This window comes from Canis lupus, chromosome 22 (genome assembly GCF_011100685.1).
Source record: "Canis lupus familiaris isolate Mischka breed German Shepherd chromosome 22, alternate assembly UU_Cfam_GSD_1.0, whole genome shotgun sequence".
NCBI lineage: Eukaryota > Metazoa > Chordata > Mammalia > Carnivora > Canidae > Canis > Canis lupus.
The window spans coordinates 15,588,585-15,610,452 of NC_049243.1; the positions used below are offsets into that span (position 1 = coordinate 15,588,585).

At 37.2% G+C, this 21,868-nt stretch overlaps 1 protein-coding gene across 11 annotated transcripts in view; it reads right to left on the reverse strand.

Moving 5' to 3' along the window:
- The window catches only part of DIAPH3 (diaphanous related formin 3), a 508,102-nt gene that overhangs the window by 40,967 nt on the left and 445,267 nt on the right, over positions 1–21,868 (reverse strand). Inside the window, exon 28 of one of the 11 annotated variants that reach the window (XM_038569689.1) lies at positions 13,154–13,238. The exons of the other annotated variants lie outside the window; for them this stretch is intronic. Within the exon in view, the coding sequence (XP_038425617.1) occupies positions 13,210–13,238 (29 nt within the window). The 3' untranslated portion in view covers positions 13,154–13,209. Of the gene's footprint in view, positions 1–13,153; positions 13,239–21,868 lie in introns of those variants that run through there. 11 annotated transcript variants of the gene reach the window in all.

The following is a 21,868-nucleotide window of genomic DNA, read 5'->3' on the forward strand; positions in this document are numbered from 1 at the left end:
TTTTTCACCTCATCCACTGTTCATAATACAGTTTTATTTCATTTGTGAAATATGCTATGATACAAACTGCATTTGCAGTTTAGAGTACTCTAAATGTTTCAGTGTGTAAGTACTTACACACGTTATCTTGCTTTTTCTTCAGGGGGAGCAGGCAAGAAATAGCAAGTTGGGAGACGGGGGATGTAGAAACTCAAGCACAGTAAAGTTAAATGATCTACAAGGCAAGTTAGTGAAAGCGCTTGGCTTGTATTCAGCGATCACGTTCTTGTCGCTAGGTCATGTTATGCTGGCCCATTGGTATAATTTGCTCTGGATTGCAGTTTTTACACAGAAGAGGAATTGTATTTACTTAATGTAATGAAAACACTGCACATTTGTAACAGTGCTGTTTTCTGCTATTTTTCATTACAACTGCATTGTGTTTCAGCTACATTATGGGTTAAATAGACTCTTGAGGGCTAGCCTGGGAACCTAACCACCATTTATAACATTTATAACATTGTTTCTGTGGGAAATTGCTTTGTGAGTTCCAAAACAACTGATTTAAAAATTAACTTTGGGAATACAACTGGTTTCAAAGTAGAAGATTGTCTGTCAGACATTTCATGTAATTGGTTACTTAATTCATGCATTGAAGCAACAATACTGGACTGCCTCCTACCTATCTACCAGCCATTGTGCTGGGGATGCAAAGATGAAGGAGGTCTTAGACCCTAAGGCCCTTAGATGTGTAGAGGAGAAAATGCATATTATTAAAACAAATAAATTATAAATAACTGCTAAAACAGCCATGAAAGAAAAAAATGCTGCAAGAATAGAATAGGACAGAGAAACTAAGCCTTCAAAGAACTGACTGTAGAAATAATATTCATATGGAGTCTTGATATGTAAGTCTAAGCCTATCAACTAAAGAAGGGTAGAAGAACATCTCAGGTAGAAGTTGGAGCTGATACAAAATACAGACAGTCTCCAATTTACGATGGTTGGACTTAGAATTTTCAACTTTATGATGGTGCGAAAGTGATACCCATTCAAAAGTAATCACACTTCCTATTTTGAAGTTATTCTCTTTCCTGGGACAGCAATATGCAGTAGGAAACTTTATCATGATGCTGGGCAACAGCGGCGGGGAGTGGTGGCCCCCAGTCATCCATGCCATTAAAAGGGTCAGCGACCAATAGACTCACAACCATTCTGTACCCATACAGTCATTGTTTTTCTCTTTCCAGACAGTATTTAATAAATTACATGAGATATTCAACAAATTATTATAAAATAGCTTTTGTATGCAATGACGTAGCCCAACTGTAGGCTAATGTAATGTAATGATGTAATTCCACTGTTAAGATGAGGAAGATCTGTACTCAGCTGTGAAAAGGTCTAGTGGATACGGGGGAAAATGACAGGAGTATTGGGGAAGGAAGTTGGGCTGTGAACTATCAGATGTGTTTTAATTATAAAAAACATTAATTGTTGGAGAAAGGACTGATAAAGGATCAATTTTTGTATATGAACAAAATTGATCCATATGGGGTCATCTTAAATTAGCTAATCTCAGATTTTCTAAAGGAAAGAGGATGACTAAATTGAGAAAATTATATAGACCCATGTCTTGTACGAAAGATTGGAATTTCTGCTTTTCATGTCATTTCATTTCATTCAGTTTTGTTTTTGTCTCCTCATGTTCTATCATCAACCTTCACCAATCTTTTGCTGAACTATATCAAATCAAAGATCATAAAGCTTGCCTAATGATATTTAGTTTTTTAGAAAATACAGTAAAGGATCAGAACTTAAACTCTGGCATATTTTAAGCATTTCCTCACACTTACTTCTGTTAACCTAATATGTTTTATATTAGCAAAGGTATAATCTTTCTGACTTTATGAAACTGACCCACTGTAAATACATGCTTCAGAAAAATTCAGAATAAAAGTTCATCTGACATGTCAGTCTGTATATAGATCAATTTTAGTTATTAACACATGTAGAATTAATGAAGTAAGTGATGGAAACAAAGAGGAAAGAATGTTTCAGTTCAGGAACATTTTAAATTTACAAGTAACTTTTTAATATTCAAGTACATAATCCACTTGCAGATGGCTGACTGAGGGTGTTTAGGACAAAGTAAACTGTATTCCTTTCATGTGTAACACAAACAAAAGGATACAGTCCATTGATCCTTTGTAAACATTAGTTAAAAATAATCCTGACCGTTTGGCAGAAAGCTTATGCAATGTACATGTTAGGACTAAAATACCTCATTCAGCCTAAGACGAGTTAAAAAGGGTTTTAAAAAGCCAAGAATAGAATTTAGTATGTAGAATACCTACAGCTGTACTTGATGGTATTCTTTGTTCTATGCTTTTGATAACTAAAAATAAAACTTCCCCCCCCCCAGTCTTACTTGGTACAGATTCCTTATAGCTTTGAGAAATTACTGGTTGGTTCTTCTATTTTTTGTAAAAGAAAATATTAGCTTTCATAGTTGAATTCTTAGCTCTTTTCCTGAATCCTGATAATTTACCTACGAAATTTGGTGGGAGAAAAGACTGAGGTTCAAAGACGAGGGGGCTAAGAAAGGGTGTGAACTTGGAGCCAAAGAGGAAGAGGTCATAATTAATCCCTAGTTGTACCCTTTCCTCTGGCCTTTTTTTTTTTTTTTTGGATTTTTATTTTTTTTTTAATTTATTTTTTATTGGTGTTCAATTTACTAACATACAGAATAACACCCAGTGCCCGTCACCCATTCACTCCCACCCCCTGCCCTCCTCCCCTTCTACCACCCCTAGTTCGTTTCCCAGAGTTAGCAGTCTTTACGTTCTGTCTCCCTTTGATATTTCCCACACATTTCTTCTCCCTTCCCTTATATTCCCTTTCACTATTATTTATATTCCCCAAATGAATGAGAACATACAATGTTTGTCCTTCTCCGACTGACTTACTTCACTCAGCATAATACCCTCCAGTTCCATCCACGTTGAAGCAAATGGTGGGTATTTGTCATTTCTAATAGCTGAGTAATATTCCATTGTATACATAAACCACATCTTCTATATCCATCATCTTTCGATGGACACCGAGGCTCCTTCCACAGTGTGGCTATCGTGGCCATTGCTGCTATAAACATCGGGGTGCAGGTGTCCTGGCATTTCATTGCATCTGTATCTTTGGGGTAAATCCCCAGCAGTGCAATTGCTGGGTCGTAGGGCAGGTCTATTTTTAACTCTTTGAGGAACCTCCACACAGTTTCCCAGAGTGGCTGCACCAGTTCACATTCCCACCAACAGTGTAAGAGGGTTCCCTTTTCTCCGCATCCTCTCCAACATTTGTGGTTTCCTGCCTTGTTAATTTGCCCCATTCTCACTGGTGTGAGGTGGTATCTCATCGTGGTTTTGATTTATATTTCCCTGATGGCAAGTGATGCAGAGCATTTTCTCATGTGCATGTTGGCCATGTCTATGTCTTCCTCTGTGAGATTTCTCTTCATGTCTTTTGCCCATTTCATGATGGGATTGTTTGTTTCTTTGGTGTTGAGTTTAATAAGTTCTTTATAGATCTTGGAAACTAGCCCTTTATCTGATATGTCATTTGCAAATATCTTCTCCCATTCTGTAGGTTGTCTTTTAGTTTTGTTGACTGTATCCTTTGCTGTGCATCCTCTGGCCTTTCAACATCACCCCAGAACCCCCAGAAGCTCTATGTTCTTCCTTGTATCTGGAATCCTTGGTACAATTCACAACTATAGCCTACCTTCTAGAAGAATACTGGAGCCCAAGCCTCATCCTGTTCTATCTGTGGTTGACAATATTACAGTCATAGAACTTTAGGTTTCCTTTTACTGACAAGGAAATTGAGGCCCAGAGAGGTCAAAAGACAAGCCCAAATGACTGATAAGGGTAAACTTTGTCTACATAAAACTGACCCCGTCTCTCCCCCATCACCACCTTCCTATTCTTCGAGGCCTCTGAAAATCAGTCTGTGTACCTCCTGTATTATACCATACAGCCTCTCCTTGATTTCATGGTTATCAGGCTATGGGGTGCTCCCTGGGAGTTATTTTGGTCTAATTTACCTGTCAAAGTGTGAAATACTGATTATAATAAAGTCTTTCCTCTGACTCCAACTCTTTCTTTAATCATACAGCTTACACTCTATTGGGAGAGGCAGGCATTAAACAAATAATCAAACAAATATGTAATTATAACTTGTAAGTGCAATGAAGGAAAAGTAAAGGATGCAATTATGAAGTGTAACGGGGGACCTGATTTAAGTTTTCGAGGCAAGGCAGTGAGAGGAACACTCCTATAAGAAAATAATACTTGAGACCAAAAAGTACGAGAGTTAGTGAGACAGGTTTAGCAAGAGAACAGCATTCCAGGCGGAAGGAACAGCATGAAGCCCATGTATGGAAAGCTCTTTGGTTGGATGGAATGTATTGACCAAAGGTAGGAGAGACTTGGCAGAGACTGGAGAGGCCTGAAATTTTATTCTAAGAACCATGGGAAGCCACTAAAAAGATGTTAGGTGGTAGTGTGACCTGGCCAGATATGCATCTCTCTAATGGTCTTTGTCATAGAACTCCATTTTCAAAGGATGGGGCACCCTGGGTGGCTCAGTTAGCTCTTGGTTTTGAGCAGGTCATGATCTCAGGGTCGTGAGATGAGCCCCATGATGGGCTCTGAACTCAGTGCAGAGTCTGCTTGAGATTCTGTTGCCCCCTCCCTCTTCCTCTTCCCCTGCTAACACACACTCTAATAAAAGAAAATAAAAATCTTTCAAAAAATTAAAAGGATAGGTCATTAGTCCAAACAAAGAAGAGAATTATCAGTATAAGTTCTTCTCTCCTACTTGTAAAAACAAAATGAAGTAAATGCTCCTTTTGACAGTCTTTATATAGTATCGTGATATATGGTATACTAGTATAACTCAACATGAGAACAAATTGCAGTGCAATAGTGCACTTCCTCAACTTAGAAAAAAGTAGCAAATTTTCATGAAGTAGCAAAATTCATGAAGTAGTGACATTTTCAAAATGGTGAAAACAATATGGTGTTTTTATAAAAAGACAAAGAAAATTGTTACAAAATTATATAACAAATTTGAATTTCTCATCTGTAAAATCAAATTGGAATCATAATTTATATTGGAAATTATATCTTCTAATCTGAATTTCAAATGATCTTTATAATCCTCATTCTAAAAGGCCCAAAGTGCATTTTCAAGGAAATAGTTTCTGAAATAAATGATGAAATGATTTGGTATATAATATTCCAAAGTTATCATAAAGAAAAATCCTTAGTAATATCCTGAAACCTGACTTTTCAAATAAGGGACTTTATTTTTTTTGATCTTGAATTATTCTTGTGGTACTATTTATGAACCAACTCCCCTAAATATTCCACCTTTGATTTGCTTATGGTCAGATATGAGATCCTATTAAGTATTTTTGGCTTTGAAATTAATACCAATAACCAATCTCACTAATATTATGAAAAAGAATTTTTGGAATGATCTAATCAAGGTAAAATAAGATAGGCGGCTTGAAAAAAAAAAAATCAGAGAATTGTTTATAAACCCTGAACTCCATAGAATACTTTTAAGACTTCCTGTCTATAGAAATCAAGAATCTCCTCTCAGGTCAGAGTTTATGCTAAGTATATGACGTTGATAAACTTTGATTTTAGTCTAGCTTACTAGAAAGGCAGTTATGCCCTTCTTCATTGCCTGATTTTTTTTTTTTTTAAAGATTTTGTTTATTTATTCATGAGAGACAGAGAGAGAAAGAGAAAGACATAGGCAGAAGGAGAAGTAGGCTCCCTTTGGGGATCCCAATGCAGGACTCAATCCCAGGACCCCGGGATCATGACTTGAGCCAAAGGCAGATACTCAACCACTGAGCCACCCAGGTGCCCCATTTATTCCCTGATTCTTACAAGAAACATGTAAAGTTCTGTCAAAAAGATAATACATTGCCGGAAAGCATATTTTCAGTTTTTAAAGTTAAATTTGTTTCTTCGTTGGGTACTTTAAGAACCTAAGGGAAAAGTAACTGAAAACATTATAAAATAGCTGGTTTTAATGCTTCTAAAATACTTAATTGTTAAAATAAATAATGCTCTTGGAATGCCTACATTTCTGCTTAATAAAGTGAATTACCCTTAACATAGCTTCTTAGTGAACCTAAGACTTTAGGAAATACTTGCTTTGTTTCTGATTCTTGGGAAAATGTTATTAAAAACGAAAACAGAGCAAAAAAAAATGTCGCAGTTCTAGGATGAAACAAAGTTGTTTAGTCATTTGAAACATCTGGTACTGAATGTGGATTTCTTAATTATTGAGAGGGCCCTGAAATATAAATATTCACAGGTTCAAAAGAGTGCTGCCAAATAGGTTATCAAGCAAAAAATACGCAACCACCTGGAGAACAAAATCCATCTGTCTGACTGAATTTAGTTGAAAATAATTTTTTAGACTTGTTAGTAAAACCCTCATGTAAAATTTATTTGATTGAATAATTTACTAAGAATATTTCCATAAGCATCATAAAGTGTTACAGTTGATAAAAATGAATATACTAATCATCTTTCTAACTTGGAACCACTGCCACAGCTTCTAGTGAATATATTTTTGTAGGTTACTAGTTAGGTTTCATCATGCAAAACAGGATTCCCATACACACCCACACAAACACATACACACTCTCTGTGGCCAGTCCCATAAATACTCTTTATAGGAAAAAAGGGTGAAGGCAAATATTCATGGGCATAGCTGTTATTTACTTGAAGGCAAGCACCATGAAAGATGTGCACCATCGTATTTTCCTCCTCTTCCCAGTACCAGACCTTGAGCCATAGCTTTGGTCAGAACCAAAAAGCCAAGGAAACAATGCCAATCCTATATTCTCTCTCCTGGAATTTACTTTTGCAAGTTAACTGTGTATTTGGAAAAAACAAGTATTGCAATACATCCAGATGATTTCCCCTTTCATATATTTACCAGTTAGGAGGAGACTGTATTAAATGAGATAATACAATGTCTAGAAAGTACAAAGCACAGTACTTAACAAGTAAGTCACTAAACAACATCACGTGACTACTTGCCCCCAGTTCCAAGCCCCAGAAAACCATACCTGCAAATTTCCTAACCAAGAAGGGTGGTTGACAACCTGGTAAATCACCTAATAAGTGAGCTGTCACAATCCAAGTGGATTCATAATTTTGATACTAAAATGTGCACTTACACTTGCTGAAGACTAAAAAGTGTGCTTCAGAAGTCAGTATGAAACTTTTCCAGAATAAGAGTATTCCAACAAGAAAGACATTAAGCAGAAGAATAAAATGACCCTTATCTAAAAAAGAATGACAATTCGAGCTGAATCAAGCAATTAAAAAGATATGCACTGGTAACCCGTTCTTCTACTCTAATAGTATGAAAAGATGTCTCCTAAAAACATTCTTTGTTCCACCACCAAAACCTCTCAGTGTGGTTATCTTTAAAAACAAACAAAAATCAGAAAGATATACACCCTGATCTTCCAAACAGAAGAAAACGCCTTACACAATCCTTACTGAAGAAGCCTGAAAGGTAAGGATGTAGTTCTTATTTCTCATGTGAAAGAATTTCCATTTTAACTGTACCCAATCCCACTCACGAGTTTCTTTTCAGATGAGAGGGTTATTTGATCTTATGCTTTTAGGCAGAGATCAATCAAGATAATCTACTAAAAATCAAAAATATCATTTAAATTAATAATCACTTTTTAGGAATCGCTCAACGGGTTTCACATCATCTGGATTGACTTTTGAACATTAAACAGCAGATGGTTATTAATGGTACAATATTAGAATATAAAATTTAGGGCAATCTGAAAACATGTCAGTTGATATGATTACCATTTGGGAACATGTGGAGTTATTTCTTAGAGACAATGCCATATTCCCTTATGTCACAAACCTGTTACCATGACAGGGAGGACAAACTCCTGCCATATAGTGCTATGCATCTCATTATAGCAGGTTCATTCATATTTATAATACAATCTGTGATGTCGATGCAATCACTTTAGATCTCACTGTTATTTCAAACAAATCCATAACTGAGCAAAAGGCAGGATGTTGACAGGAGTTAATGTGGGTTTTACGCTGTTTACAATTGCTTTCTAATCTACTAAATGGCTGTGAAAATTGATGCACTGTTAGGAGTGCTTTTATATACTAGTACAGATAAAGAGCTGCTGTGTTGCAGTAATCTCCGTAGCGCTAAATTGAATTTTCTATAGTGCTTTATATTTTCCCTATTTTGTAAATGATGAGGCTCCTGATTTTGTGTAAACCATTAATAAAGAAACCAAAAACAGACTCTCATTGTATTAATTGAGATGTATTTGCTTTTACTTCCTGAAAGTCAAAGTAAACTTGTAATTCCATTCTAGTTGTAAAATGAACTTTTAATTATATTACAAATAACTTAAGGAGTCACACATTCCCAAGAGATTAGGATGATTTCATTCCAAACCACTGAATCACTGAACTTGACTAAAAACTTGACTGGCATGTGGTACATTGATAGCTGTGCAACGTAATGACGGTTGAAAAAATTTAGACACATCAAAATGAAACAATAATACTCCCTCAAAGTACTCAGCATGCTGTCCGTAAGGTAGGTTAGAGGGCAGAAAGGTTTTCCAAAGAAGGAATTGAGGCTTATATAGCAATATCTCTAATTATTTCATCTCTCCCTCCTTCTTTGTGTGAGTGAGTGTGTGTGAGAGAGAAGGCCCACTAGTCATCATAGCTACCAGGAGACCGTACTGCTTCTTTGGCTGTGACAGATGTAGGATTGTAAACATGTGACAGATCTAAGAATCATTTCTCCCTTTAGTGAATGTGACTCCTGTTTGATAATTGGAACAGCCTTGAATCTGAGTACCAAAAGCTGGGTTTTCACATCTACACAAGCTGTGAATAAAGACTACCTATTGATAAAAGCAAAGAACAACAAGTGTTCATGATGTTTAGAAACAACTTTAAATCATGGAACTGATTAACAGCTACTTGTTTATTGTGCTAATGATTTTATATTTCCATGAAAGGGGTTAGAAATAGTGGATAATTATGCTTTCATTCTAAGATGTTAATTGTGCTTGTAAACAATGGTTGCTTCTACATAAAATTTGGTTTAGAAGTAAACAGTGTTCCTGGCCTTTTTTAAAAAAAAATCTCTAATATCTTAAATTATAGTAGTCAAAGAAAGGAGAACTCTGTTATGTACTGACAAAAATTAAACACTCAGGAAAGCCTAATAAAATACATATGCCCAAATGTGCATAAGCCAAAGAATGCCTCTTTTATGGTTACTAAAATAGGGGCAGCATCTTTTCAAAGATCTGTTTTCTTGCTTTTTATATTTATCAATACATTTCACGCTCTTACTATTTTTCTCCCTATGACAAGTTATTGCATTGACATTTATAAAGAGCATCATTAAGAAAATTAAATAATTGGTTGTCTGATTACAATTTCACTCTGAGCTTAATGTGGGGTTTTAAAGTCTTTTCCTGTATGCTATCTCTGATTCCCTGTGGTAAATGGTCTTCTCAAGGACTTAAAATAACTTAAAATGTCTTTCTAATGAAGAAACACAGGACTACTGCCTCAAAACAACCATAAAAGGAGGACAAAATAAAAGTAGTGACAAGAAACCTTCTAGGACAACCTGTTACATCTGCAAGTCTGAACTTTAGAACAGCAGTTCTTGAAGCAACTTGAATATGAGTATAATACCTGATGAAAGATAACAAAACACCAGCAAATATCCCTCTTATCTTTTTAAACATCTCTGTCGTACAAACATTATGGTGCAAATGTACAAAAAACAAGTGTCATTAGATTCCTGTCTGAAAAAAGTATTGTAGTCGTATATCTTGACAAAAGGAATAGCGCAATAAGCCATATTCCTACCTTCCTAAAAACAGAAAGTAAGCAATATTCTTATTTCCTTAAATCAGCTCGAGGTAATTTATTTCCTATGAACACCACAAATAGTACATGGCAAGGATTAATAGGCCTAGGAGAACGGGGACGGCAGAGTGCAGTGGTCTCTAACAGCTGCTCCCAAGTGTTCGCTGAGGGGAAATGAAACAAAATAATGATTCCTAAAGCTAAATGTATACAAATCTAAATTAACATTATGTTCTGTTTTGGGGTTGTTAAAATATTCTTATTAAATATGAAACAGGGGTGCCTGGATGGCTGAGTCGGTTAAGTGTCTGCCTTTGGCTCAGGTCATGATCTCGGGGTCCTGGGATTGAGCCCCAGATCAGGCTCCCTGCTCCTCGGAGAGCCTGCTTCTCCCTCTCCCTCTGCCTGCCACTCCTCTACTTGTATGCATGCTCTCTCTGTTAAAGAAATAAATAAAATCTAAAGAAGAAGAAGAAGAAGAAGAAAAAGAAGAAGAAAGTGAAACATAGAAGCTCCTGGTTGGCTCAGTCAGTAGTGTGTAACTCTTGATCTCAGGGTTGTGAGCTAAAGTCCCACGTTGGGTGTAAAGATTACATAAAAGTAAAATCTTTAAAAAGAGAAAGTGAAATATAGGTAGATATATATATTTTTCTAGTAAAAAAAGAAACACGTAGGTGACTTCAAAGCATCTCTTGTATCTATCCCTTTATCCCTTTATTCAACAATTAGTTACTGAACTCCTATCACAAGCCAAGCTCTGTTCTAGGAAGAGCAGAGAGCAAAACCGAAAGGGTGCCTGTCCTCCTGGAGCCTGTGTTGTGAGGGTGAGGCAGGAGGGGGCTCCCAGAGACAGACGAATACAAACACATGTCCGAGGGTGGTCAGCATAAATAGAGGGACAGGCAGGGCAGACACACGGAGGACTGGGCTTGCTATTTAACAAAGGATGGTCAGAATGAACCTCTCTGATAAAGTGAAAATGGAGCAGAGATCCCAGGGTGAGCGTGCATATATTTTAAAGGAAAAATGTTCCAGGCGGCAGGAACTGCAAGTATAGACCCATGTGTTCTGGGGACTGCAAGGTGGCTGGATGGCTGAAGAGGAGGAAGCCAGGGCAGTAGCAGCTGAACTGAGGCCGGAGACCTGATGGGGACAGGTGGTTTGGCCTTGTCCATCTCTTATCCCACCGGAGGGTTCTGAAAAGAGTTACCTAATCCGACCTGCACTCCAATAAGCTCGCCCTGGCTGCTGGGTTCAGAACAGACTAGAGGACAGGATAGAATCGAGGAGGCCAGGTAAGAGACAGCTCCAATAATCTGCATGAGAGATGATATGACTAAATTTGTTCTCTTTCTTAAGAGATCCACAGAGATCATGAGATGTTAATTCCACCACAATCATTTGAATACTAGCTTTTTTTGTGTGTGTGTGTGTGTGATGTCACTTTTCTTTATTATTTGTGATATTGGATTGGCTAAATCTTGTTCTTTTTTTTATTTATTTATGATAGTCATACAGAGAGAGAGAGAGAGAGAGAGGCAGAGACACAGGCAGAGGGAGAAGCAGGCTCCATGCACCGAGAGCCCGACGTGGGATTCGATCCCGGGTCTCCAGGATCGCGCCTTGGGCCAAAGGCAGGCGCCAAACCGCTGCGCCACCCAGGGATCCCGAATACTAGCTTCTTAATCTACTTCCCTGCATCCGAGTCTTCTAGAAACACTTTTAGGCAGAGACTGGTCTGAATTCCAGATTGTTATTAGAAAATGCTGTCATTTACTCCATCTTAATTTGTAGCTGGACTTTCTCCAGGACTTCTTCACGGTTCATGGATTGTGAGCAGTTTGGTGGTTGGAGGCAGAGCTCACTGGGGAAGGGCTGCCTGTTGGTGACCTTGCATGGGCCACTGGAGCGGAATCAGAATGATGGGTGCACTTGGATTTTATAATCTCTAAATTGGGTGGAAAGAGCTATTCTTTTTTTTTTCTGTCTCCTTCCAAACTCCTTAGCAGATCCTTTGCTGGCCCTGAAGCAATACTGCTCATTCACTTTTTTTGCCCCGTGATCCTCTTACTCCTCCATCCTCTCACACTATCGACCCTAAATGTGGGTATTTCCTCTATAAAGTGCATGGCGCTCCATGGCTTCAACTTTAGGCTTTTGTCTCCAAATTTTACATCTCTATGCTAAACACTTTTTTTTGGGTTGCAGGCCTCATTTCTATCTGTGTACAGAATGTTGCCTCCATCTCTTCCCTCTTCCTCTTCAAATTCCTCATGTCTAAATGCAGACTTATTTTCTCCTGGGAGGGGGGAAACTCAGCTCTTTCCCTGTTTTGTTTAGTGGTGCCACCATTTCCCACTTAACCCATTATTTCTATCCTGAGGAAGGACAAAGGGGAAGAAATAGCAATTCTCATAATAGCATATCTCTCTACACTGTAACAGTGAATTGCCCCTTCCCTCTTATCCTGCAATCGCTTGGCTACAAAGCTTTGTTATAGTAGTCAAATATTTCTCTGGTGGATACTTCCTGTTTTGGAGAACTCTGGAAATGAAGGACGCATATGTTCATGCAGGGGTGTATAATAAAGGCACATATGTATTCATTCCTTTGTCAGGCCACAATAATATTTCTGTTGACAAGTGTCCCCAAAGAACATAGTATTGAAGGGTGTGATAGACACAGTGGTCACCAAATATTCCATAGGCCTTCCTACACTTCCTAGACTACTCTGCAATTACGTTGGACCATGTGGCCACCTCAGATTTCTTAGTAGTTGAAGTGACATGTGTCCCATTTGGGGTCAGGCAATTAAGATCCAAAGCATCTCCTCTATTTTTCTTTCCCTTCAGAAGAGAATGAGGATTTAGTTGCATGATAGAGGTAAACTGCCTAGCCCATACTGAATCTCATGGGGAGAGAAATCAACCTTTACTATGTTATATCAGTGAGATTCCACAGGGCTTGTCTGCTAAGACAGGAAGTCTTTGTTATACTAATAAAAATTGTTTGGTTATCCTTGTGAAATCAACCTCAAACGTGATATACATTATTTTAATATTCCTGTCTTTCTAAAACTTATCAGAAATCTTCATTTCCACTAATTTTAATTTTAATTTCCTTCTGGTACAATCTTTAGGATAACGAGTCCCAAAATATTTACGTTTTAAAGGAAGTTACTCAGATCAAGCTTCAAGGATACATATCTTTTATTCTAGTATTGGGGGATTTGGTAAACAAGTCTTTGTTAACACAATGTCAGCTCTTTCTCCATCCCTGTTGAAAATAAATAAATAGTAAATTTACTTATTTTATATATGTGTATACATATATGCATTTATATGTCTATTTTATCATGTTCTCTCTCAGCCTGTCTTAGGGTCCAAAAGAAATCATACATTTAAAAACTGCTTTTATCCTTCTGTTCATTTTTGTTCTTTATTCATTGCATTTACTCATCTTGAGGTATGTCAGACCTACGGACATTAAATCTTTGAAATGCAGATATAACATTCTGTGTCTGTGAATTTTTAAAAATGTGATTGAAAGTAACCATTGGATGTTAATTAGTGCCCCTCACAGCTATTTCTGAAACCCCTTTGTCCATCATACAGTCTGAATTAGGTGCCCCTCCAGAGTCTTTGAAAGCATTTTGGCAAGAGTGTGGGAACAGTTATCACATTATGACATAAATGCTTTCTTATTTATCTCCTTCCCTAAATTGTAACCTATGTGAAGTCAGCTGTCAAGTTTGTCTTGGTCTTTATGTATTTCAGTACTTAATTTAGGATCAAGTTTATAACTGAAGCTCAATAAGTATTTGTTCACTTACTGAATGAATGGACTGAGGAAAATCACTTGGTAACTTTTTAGTTAATTCAAGACCACCATGTTAAAACATGACTTTTTATTGTGGGGATTAAGAGCTTTTCCTAGGGAAATGGTTCATAATTTTCATAAGAATTGGGGTACCCTTTGAAAAAGAAAAAAAACCACTGCTTCAAAGTCATATACACAGACATACATATATTGGATTTTCAATGACCAGCTATATAGCATTGCATTTGCCCATTTCAATATTTAGCTGCCCATCTGAGGACTCTTTTTTTTTTTAAAGATTTTATTTATTCACTCATGAGAGACACAGAGAGGCAGAAACAGAGGGAGAAGCAGGCTCCTCACAGGGAGCCTGATGTGGGACTCGATCCTGGGACTCCAGGATCATGCCCTGAGTCAAAGGCAGATGCTCAACCATTGAGCCACCCAGATGTCCTGCATCTGAGGACTCTTAACAATTTATTGACTTTCTACTAGAAAGTTCTGTGTTCTATAAAACCTCTGATATTTAACTGAGTCCTACCCTTTCTCCAGATTATGCGTAGAAGTGTTAAAAACCTAGAGCTAATACCAATCCTCGAAGAAACTCAGTCCTCACACTTGTCAACCTTTTCTTCTCACCACTTTTCTTTTTCTAAGACAGATCTTTTATAATAATTTATCATCTCACCCAACTTCAGAAAATGAAGATTCATCTTTATTTTCCCAGATTTGCTATAGGAATTACATTGTTACATACTTCTGAGCAAGAAGACAATATTAACACCTAGGCATCCTCAATTTTACAACCTTCATTTGTCAGATAAGGAAGTGTCTTACCTTTGTAACTCAATCTCCTTATGTCTCTTAACACATACTACAGACTGAGCCACTTATAACTAAAAAAAAATTAAAAAAATATCCATGCTTAACTCCTAATTCAATGTGGTTATTTTCAATCTTAAAAAAAAAAGTGCATATAAAAAATTTGGAACTGTACTGTTGGTGGGAATGTGAACTGGTGCAGCCACTCTGGAAAACTGTGTGGAGGTTCCTCAAAGAGTTAAAAATAGATCTGCCCTACGACCCAGCAATTGCACTGCTGGGGATTTACCCCAAAGATACAGATGCAATGAAACGCCGGGACACCTGCACCCCCATGTTTCTAGCAGCAATGTCTACAATAGCCAAACTGTGGAAGGAACCTCGGTGTCCATCGAAAGATGAATGGATAAAGAAGATGTGGTTTATGTATACAATGGAATATTACTCAGCCATTAGAAACGACAAATACCCACCATTTGCTTCAACGTGGATGAACTGGAGGGTATTATGCTGAGTGAAATAAGTCTATCGGAGAAGGACAAACATTATATGGTCTCATTCATTTGGGGAATATAAAAAATAGTGAAAGGGAATAAAGGGGAAAAGGAGAAAAAGTGAGTGGGAAATATCAGAAAGGGAGACAGAACGTGAAAGACTCCTAACTCTGGGCAACGAACTAGGGGTGGTGAAAGGGGAGGTGGGTGGGGGGGGGGGCTGGGTGATGGGCACTGAGGGGGGCACTTTACGGGATGAGCACTGGGTGTTATTCTATATGTTGGCAAATTGAACACCAATAAAAAATAAATTTATTAAAAAATTTGGAAATAACTGTATTTTCTTGCTAGATATGGTCACAGTGTGGAAAAGGTATTATTTTAAAAATTTACGCTAACAGAGTTTGATCATAATCTAACGAACTAGGGGAAAAGGATTTCTGAAAACCAATCTCAAAACAAACCACACCTTTCCTGACTCTTCCCACTGCCTGTGTAGTGGTGTACTTATGAAGGACTTATATAGGACTTTATTAGTCACTTTCAGGACACATTTTTTTTTTTTTAATTAACAACAGCAGAAAAAACAGTTAATTTTTAAATCTTGAGTTCCCCCTCCCTTAATATTAGGTGTATAAACAAAATATAGAAATATATATATTCTTTACTTCTAGATAAATTTTAAGAAGTCTATTGAGGCTTTATATGATCTGGCCTTCTGTGCTTCTCTGATCTAATCTCCTTGTCTTCCAGTTAATCCCTCTATCATACACTAGGTTCCTTGATGTTTTTTTAAAAATGCCATCATATCCTGCCTTAGGTTCTTGCCTTGGGCCTCTTCCCTTATCTATTTGCAGGGCTCACTTATTTCCCCTTCTCCTCATGTCTATCCTCAAATATTGCCCTGTAAGAAGGCCCTCCTATGTCGTTTTCTTCTTCTTCTTCTTTTTTTTTTTTTTTTTAAGATTTCATTTATTTGAATGAGAATGAGAGAGATCACAGAGGGAGAGGAAGAGGGAGAAGCAGACTCATTGCTGAGCAGGGAGCCTGATGTGGGGCTTGATCCCAGGATCCTGAGATCATGACCTAAGCCAAAGGCTTAACCTACTGACCCACTCAGGCACCTCCTCTCATGTCTTTATTTAAAACTATATACCTCCTCATGTCCTCCCCACTGCTGATATTTAGCATTCTCTATCCCCTTTCCTACCTACTTTAAAAAAAATATTGCTTCTGACTCCTTTCCTCTCTTCCTTCTGGGATTCTAATTATAAGCATGTAAATCTGAGCTAATATGGTAGCCATAGCCACATAAGACTGTGGAGCACGTGAAATGGAGAGTCCAAAACAAGATGTGAAGTAGAAAATACATATCAATTTCAAAGACTGTGGATGAATAAAAGCAAAGTAGCTGATTGATACTTATATGCTAATTATATGTTGAAATAATTCTTGAATACATTGGGTTAAATAAATTAAGGTTAATTTCAACTGTTTAAGTTATATATGTATCCTGCGATGACACAGTCTACTGGACAGTGCTGTTAAGCCCTTTTGTGTATCTCATGTCTATTATACTCTTTTTTTCTTTCCTCTTTTTCCTCTCTGTGCTTCTTATTGGATATTTTCCAGCTGTCTTCCAGCTTATCAATTTTGTTTACTGTTTAAGTTGACATTTTTTTTTAAATACACCGTATTTTTTTTTTTTTTCTTTATGACAGTCACACACAGAGAGAAAGAGAGGCAGAGACACAGGCAGAGGGAGAAGCAGGCTCCATGCACCAGGAGCCCGACGTGGGATTCGATCCCGGGTCTCCAGGATCGCGCCCTGGGCCAAAGACAGGCACTAAACTGCTGCGCCACCCAGGGATCCCTGTTTAGGTTGACATTTATTCATCATTTTATCCATCCACTTAATTTCAGATTTTGTATCTTTCAATTCTAGAATTTCTATTTGATTCTTTTTGAGATTCTAATTCTTTGGTAAAACATTCCATCTTCTCTATTTTATTTTCTTGAATATTTTAATCTCAAAGTCCTTGTCTAATAACTCTAATGTCTGGATCATCTGCATATTGCTATTTTGTATGTGTATGTTTGTGTGTTCATATGTCCTATCTCTTGACATGCCTAGGAATGTTTTGAAATCTGGACATTATATACATATTAAAAAGCAAAGAACAAGGATGCCTCAGATGACACAGTCTTCTACATGAGGGCTCACACTTTCCTCTCTTAGGAAGAGTAAATGATCACCTTAATCCATTCAGGGACAAAACTGACTCTAGGCTAAGTTGCAGACTTAGTAAGACTTAGTCTATTCTGATTTGCCCCAATTCCTGGTTCCTAGGATATAGCCTTCCAGAGTTTCAAGTGATTTCCCAGCAGGTTATTTCCTCAACAAGACTTTTCTGCTAACTTTTAATCTTGTGCAACTCCTCACTGCCCCCAACTTCAGAATATAGTAAACATTATGAAGGGGAACCGACTCTTTGCTGAGGCCTTTTCAGTCTTGCTTTCTGCTGGTCCGGCTGCACACAACTGCCAAAATGTGGCTGGTTTCACTGCTCTGAAATTGATACCCCACTTCTGGGGCCAAGGCCCGATTGCCAGTCCCTAGCCTGAGCAGCTATTGGCATCACCTCACAGTGGCAGGTACACATGCCTCAGCTGTAGGTATGAAAAATGGGTAGGCTCCTCTCCAAAATGTTAGTTGCTCTGGTACTCAGTGTTTCTATTATCCAGCAGGCATTAGCTCCACCCCCATCCTAAAGCAGATTTTTTTTTCCCATAGCCTACTTCACCATCTAACATATTATGCATTTTATTTATACAGTTTATCATCTTCTTTCTTCAGAATTTATCCTCTAGAAGGACTGGGGATTTTGTCTCTTTTTTCACATTGGTATCCTCAAGTTCTCAAAAAATGTGGAAAGAATGAAAGAACAAATAAGCACTGCATTGCTAAAACAAGAAAAACCTAAATAAAGGTGATTCTTAAGTAAAGATGAACTGATATGTCTGCCCAAAAAATAGATATTTATTCTGTCATCATTTACTGTTCTCTTGCTATGTGCCATACAGTATGTTAAGGGTTGGACATTCAGAAATGAATGCAGCACATTCCATACCCCAAAGAAACAGATCAGAAAAAAAAAAAAAATCCCCAAACCCAGAATGTACTTTCTTGATTCATGACAAAAGAGCAACAATAGATTTTTAAATATTTGAGGACCCTGCTTAGCAAGAAACCTTTTCAAAAATTTCTCTGGGAAGTTATACTTCCTCCCTCGATGCCCCTCTCACTCTGCTCAGAGCAATCTGCCGATTTTTCTGTAATTGCCCTCACTGCCCATAGCATCTATGTTTTCAATGGTGGCAAGAAATTCTCCCCTTGAGAGTAGATTTGACCATAGAAAAATAATTAGCAGCCCTTTGGAGGGTTTGCTTAAAAAAAAAAAAAAAAAAAAAAAAAAAAAAGAAAAAAAAAGAAGAATCTCATAAAATCATTTCTGATCAATGAGGGAAGACTATGAAGTAAACAGGCCTTTACTTGTGTGGCTTGTAAACTGGCTCCGAAGGGTAATTTCAAGAAACTGGGACATTTGTGAAGGTGAAAACATTGCTGAAATAAGTATTCTAGTATTTTATTATTTCAGTCTATGGTTAAACAATGTACAGAGTATGCCATGCTGGTGAAAAGGGAGAAATAAAGAATACGTAGCAGAACAACTCCTATATTAAGAATGTGGAAGTATAATAAGAATGGTAAAAGAAATTTCTAGATTTCACAAAGCCTGTATTTCACAGCTGAGGCGGCAATGCTTTCCTGTGCTAATCTTAGTAAGGTCTTTAACAATTCTATTTTGTGTTTCCTCATACTGAGCTGTGCCCATAATGCTTCAGTTTTCCTCATATGTTGTTACCCACTTAAGACATATGCATACATATATTTTTTACTTCTTCTGATTCTGAATCACCTGCAAACTTAATAATGTCTAATAAAAGACAGTGGTAAAGAAGCAGGTCATCGTTTCCCATTTTTCAGGTAAGAAGTTACTAGGTCAAACTGGAAAGCAGAAAGAAAAGAGAAACATCTAGAACCTGAATAAAAAATGTACAAAATAGAATGTTAGCTGCAAACAATGGTGATTAAGTTACTTCATTATATTTTCTTAATATACTTTGCAAAATGCTGTGACTTTTTTTTTTTTTTTTTTTAAGATTTATTTATTCATGAGAGACAGAGAAAAGCAGAGACACAGGCAGAGGGAAAAGCAGGCTCCCTGCGGGAACTTGATGTGGGACCCAATTGAGGACCCCAGGATCATGACCTGAGCCAAAGGCAGAAAGCTCAACTGCCGAGCCACCCAGGCCTCTCTGTGACATTTTTGTTTGACTATTAAAAAGACCCGAAATGAAGAGATGCTCAAACGTGTCCATAAGCCCTAAGCCCCCACTTTAAGAGACTATTTCTTTTGTTATCTAGATTCCTGAACAAAATAAGCTTCGGATATGAGAGATCTGCTGCCAATAACAGGAAATAAAGTAGCCCCAAGAGGTCATCTTTTTCCTTTTCCTTTTTCTCTCCTGTTAGTCATTCAGATTACTATTGATAATTTAGGTTAGCTATATTAGCATTTTTGGACAATAGAGTTAAGTTGATTTCCTCACATTGAAATGGCCAACAAAACTATGTTAATATTTTATATTAGTAACATATTTTCCAGGGGAATATCTTGATTGAGTAGAATTGACATATACATATAAATGCAAGGAAGTAATTATGATTATATTATTAGCAGTTATTGTGGCAATAATTTCAGAAAATGGTTATATCCATCTGCCTGAGAAAACAGACTTCAACACAAAATGAAGTCATATTCATTACATGGGAGAAGTGATTAGAACCTAGTAGTAAAGCCAGCTAAATGTGTTTCTAGCAAGCTCCAAGTTTAAGTTTTAATGCATTTTTAAATGTTTCTGGTCTCAAAACATTGAACAGCTGACAATTTCCCCCAAGAGAACAATACCTTGAGGGGAAAAGCAATTAGAATATGGATTGACCAGCAATCAGTAATCATTACTTGGTACATTAAATGCACTACTCTGGCACCTGGTTAAGTAATTTAGAAACTGGTTAAATATCTGGAAAACAGGGCTTTCTCAAGTTAAATGTGAAAGCGCAGAGAAATAAAATGGACTTTCTCACAGTTACAAGCATATCAGGAAGAAAACTGCAGAATAAGGTTTTAGGAAGTTAAAATTGGGTGACCATATTAAAGGCAATTGGAATCAAAGGGACTGAAGTAGAAAATCTGGTATTTCTGGAAAGTTTAAATCCCCCCCGGTTTATAACTCAGAAGAGTGGGTGATACATCTCATAGCAAGGTTCAATATTTCTGTAAAGATGGTTTAAATAAACCATGCCATTTGGAAAAAGGTTCTTAGAAAATTCTTAAACTACAGAAGAAACAAAAATTAGTTACTCCACCAGAGAGAAAAGAGCTTCCACAAACCCCCCCTTCAGGGGTGATGTTTTTCCACCTGCCTCACTACGGCCCCCATACTCTACCCTCCCTCCCATTCCTACCCATAGACGGTACATACTCTAACAGGGTCAACCCTAGACCTCAGCCTCTCATACGAGGACAATGCTCCAGCAATCCACTCTTTTCCTAACATCAATTTCTCCCCAAGTCACGGTTCTCTTCAGCAAACCAAAATGCTATTTCCTCATTGGAACCTGACTCCTTCTACTTCTCTCCCCCCCTTTTTTTTTTTTTTTTAATAACAAACTGCCTTGAAAGACTGATCTAGAACCTCAGTTTCTAATTTTTCTTGAACACGTTCTTGAACACATTTCAGTATTTGTCCTACCCACTGTTCCCAAACCAGCCTCCTCAGTCACCTGTCTCCTCATTCATAAATCCAATGGTTGTTTCAAGGTTCTCAGCTCCTTTGACGGCTCAGCAGTATTGGGCACAGCTGTCACTGTGTCCCTCCTGAAATGTCTTTCTCTTTAGCTTCCATTATATCAATCAGCCTTGCTTGCTTTTCCTTCTCAGTGTTCTGATGTGTCCTCCTCATCATCCTGAGCCCTAAATGTTAGTGAGTCTCAGGGCTCAGTTCTTAAAAATTATCTCCTTTCTATCCACACTGATTTCCAAAGTAATCTCTGTACTTGTGTTGTCTGACTACCATTTGTCTACTGAGAATTCCCATATTTATATCTCCATAGCTCTGACCTGTTTCTAGAATGCATTTTCTGAATATTTTAAGATGTGTTTTGTTTTTTTTAAAGATGTGTTGTTTTTATAATTATCTCATCTCGTCAAAACAAAACAAAATCTTGCTTTTCATCTGGATTAAAAAAAGTAAAACACAACTCTTCGTTGTGAATAATCAAAACTAATTTAAAAATGAATTTATTAAAAAAACATTATTGACAAGATTTTTCTTAATTGCTAGGTATGAGAGATATAAAAATGAATAAGAAAAAAAATAAAAATGAATAAGGAAACTTAAAGATCATCTGTCCTCCCACAACCTAGAGATAACTATATTCAGGCATATAGAAACTCATTAGAATCTATGAAAAAAATGTAGGTCCATAGCCATTTGAAATGAAATAGTACCTGAGTAAAATTTTTAAATGGGCACATACCTTGTACTCTTTCATATTCATAATGAGTAACTTTTATTTCTGAATGAGCCTGTAATTTTATAGAATTATTAATTTAACATGATTTACTTTTATTAAGTTGGTCT